This window comes from Wyeomyia smithii, chromosome 3 (assembly GCF_029784165.1).
Source record: "Wyeomyia smithii strain HCP4-BCI-WySm-NY-G18 chromosome 3, ASM2978416v1, whole genome shotgun sequence".
NCBI lineage: Eukaryota > Metazoa > Arthropoda > Insecta > Diptera > Culicidae > Wyeomyia > Wyeomyia smithii.
The window spans coordinates 19507098-19510240 of NC_073696.1; the positions used below are offsets into that span (position 1 = coordinate 19507098).

Genomic DNA, 3143 nt, shown 5'->3' on the forward strand with positions numbered 1-3143 from the left:
AAGATTTGTAAAAATGGGGCAAAAATCAACAAAGCAGAGAGAAATGACGATCCAGTTAAAAAGCCGAAAACCTTTTTGATAAAGGCAGGTACAAAAAGCAGGGAAAAATGAAAGAAATAATAATTCAGAATTGTGGTTAGTTTTTCGGGTTCGTCATGATTTAAAAGATTTTTAAAAGTTTTAGGAGATTGAAAAAATTTAGATGTTATGACAAAAGTATAAAAGAACTAACATTTTCAACAATATTTACATATGTTTGAAATTCAACTATTTGCAACAATTCATCACAGTACAGCCGATAGACACCTTAGAACAGATCCCAATGTTTCTTATGTTCCTTAATGTGCACCGTCACTGGGACGGGTTTCTCGACGTACACCGGCTTGTGCACGTACACTGGAACTGGCTTCTCAACATGAACTGCGTACGGTTTTGGCACTTCGACGTATTCTTTCTGGACAACTGGGACTTTCACTTCCACTGGGTATGGGACTGGACGGTCAACATGAACCGGGACTTTTCTTTCGACGTAGACTGGGACATTCTTCTCTACAACAACCGGAACCTTCTTCTCGACATGAACAGGGTATGGAACCTTCACTGGAACTGGGACGTGTTTCTCAACTTCAACTGGGTATGGGACCGGAACTTTCTTGGTGATGGTTGTGGAAACGTGTTTCACGTATTCATGATGATGATCGTCGTAGTGGTGAAGATGGTCATCGTATCCGAAGTGGCTGTGATCGTCACTCAACTCCCATAGGCCGCGTTTCTCCTTTTTGCCGTTGGAATCGTCGACTGCCGCACAGGAAGCGATGGCCAAAGCCATGGAAAACACAATGAACGCCTGAGCAGAGTAGAATAAAATAACAATTAGTTTGATGAATTCAGTATAGTTCAGTGATGCACTTTGTTACCTTCATGTTGGAAGCTACAGTTTCGATTGTACTGCACTCTTAGCCGTTGAATTGATTGCGAACGAATGGTACTCTTCGACCTCCCAGTATACGCTTTTATACGTCTTCTTACTTTCGATTCATGGCGCGAGCTCGATACCAAATTATTGAGTAATTTAAAGAGCTTGCCAGTTCACTAAGCCACTGCAAAGAAAAACTGATCTCAAAAGGGTGACCGCCGATGATATGGTGAAGGTCGTGCCTGTCTGATAACGTGAAATGATACTTTTTCTTTGATTACCCATATGGCAAATATCTTTTAAAAACAAAATAAACTTAACGAATTTCTAGAAAATTGCTTTGTACAAACATCGCCTTTAACCAGCAACACAGAGGAGCCATTAACACAATCATTGTCATTTTTCGCCGCCTCAGCACTCGATGAAGGGTGTTTAGCGTAAAAATCTATTCTCTTCTTCGTCTTCCGACCCGAAATATCTTGCCGCCGCCGAGCCGGGGAAAGAATGACACCACATTTGGCGAAATGAAAATTGTTATCAGTATAGCGGAAAGTTAGTTTTCTCCTTTTTGCGCAATCATTGGTGCTTCGGGTGTTGAAGCGAAATAAAATCAAAAGCACTGGAACGTGAATACTGTCACCGATCAGAGCAGAGTTTGGCACATGGCTAATCTTGCAATTAAAGAGCGCTACATTTTGCATTCAACTTTTATGTGTTGGCATTTTTCTCGAGCTTAATACCCTGTGCTTGTTGTTGCATTAATAAGTAAAGTTCACCAGCGAAAAAAAGTTAACTCTGAACTTTTCTATGAAATCCTGTTATACGTCATCACCATCAAAAAGAAAATCAATGCATCAAAGTTCATCCTCATTTGAAAGTATACGACTATCTCATTACATATGAAAATCCCCTGAACGAACACGCACTAAAGCTTCTCTACGGAAGAAGGCAAAACCAGAACAGAAATGAATCAAAAAAACAGATCCAACTAGAGCTGCAGCTGGCAGTTTAGTTTGCCTCTGGGAGAAAGTAAGCCAACGACGACGGAATTTATGTTCAAAGCGATAAAAGCATGAATCTTCCGGCTCGTCATAGATTGCACCCCGCGGCGTCCTGGAATAAATTTTGCTTTCCCCTTCTGCCTGCCTACAAAGCTGTGGGGCTGCAAAAACTTTGACTGCGGCGAAATTTCCACGTGCCAGGTTCGACCCCAGCCTGCTTTTGTGGCACTCTTCCCAAGTTTGCATTGCGGCAGATTGTTTCCCTTGTTCGTTTCCCATTCCCAACCGCAGCACACGCTTCAGCTCCGAAAATGGCTTTATTAAATACAAATTTCATATCTATTATTACACTCATCCCTTTCAGATCCAATTATACGAACCTTTTTCATTTGCTGCAGAATTTCCCCCCCATCCGAAAAGCTGCAGCTGGTTGGTTCTCCCCTTGTTGTTTGCGCACGTTTCGGATGGCAAAACCAAAGAACAAATTACATCTTGCTCCTCTTGAAGCACTGATGACTCAACTCCTAGCCAACCGCAACCTTCACCACCTTTCATCGGCCCGGAAAAGTCCATTTCCTCCACAGCGAGCCGCGAGAAATGCTGCGGTTTTCTGCGAGCTAAAGGGTGCTTAACCCGTAAAGACCCGGGACGGAACTTTTTTTCAGAAAATGGTCGTTCTCAGCGATGCTGCGGCCGATTTGAGTAAACTCGGAATATTATTCAAGGGGAATAGTTGCTCTAAGTTTTAGTAAGGGTGCCACCCCTCTGAACCCCTCCCAGTTTATGTGAGACCCAAATATGTCTGTGCCTTTTTTTATTTTTTCCTACTGATTGAACAAACGCATGGATTTATCATACGTATCAAATGTCCTTTGCATCAAATCATGTCGAGTAGATGAAATACGATTGACAAAGGGTAAATTTTGAAGTTACCAAATTATTTCAGTGCAAAATCACATAACTACGTATTTTCATAGAAAGTCAAAAAAGATGTTCTACTGAGGGAGATTGTAGCTGTGTCCTTCAAGTTTTCTACTCTACATTTTTAAAATTAGGTCTTCTAAGTCCAAATATGTTAAAAGATTCATTCTAGCATATACAGATTTTGAGAAAAACAAGTTTGAATTCACTAAAGTACGAATTTTCATGGAAGTTCGATTTTCTCAGTCTCTCACAGTAGGTTTCTATTTTGTTTTTTCATTTTTCTACTTTACATGTTTAGAAAA

General features: G+C 40.9%; 1 protein-coding gene across 1 annotated transcript; it reads right to left on the bottom strand.

Moving 5' to 3' along the window:
* Positions 1-210: 210 nt before the first annotated feature.
* Positions 211-975, bottom strand: LOC129730858 (mantle protein-like). Its single transcript, XM_055690449.1, has 2 exons — positions 918-975; positions 211-847 (listed from the first exon to the last, which is right to left on the bottom strand). The coding sequence occupies exons 1-2, from the start codon at positions 921-923 to the stop codon at positions 308-310; spliced, it is 546 nt and encodes a 181-aa protein (XP_055546424.1). The 5' UTR covers positions 924-975; the 3' UTR covers positions 211-307.
* Between the last annotated feature and the right edge of the window lie 2168 nt (positions 976-3143).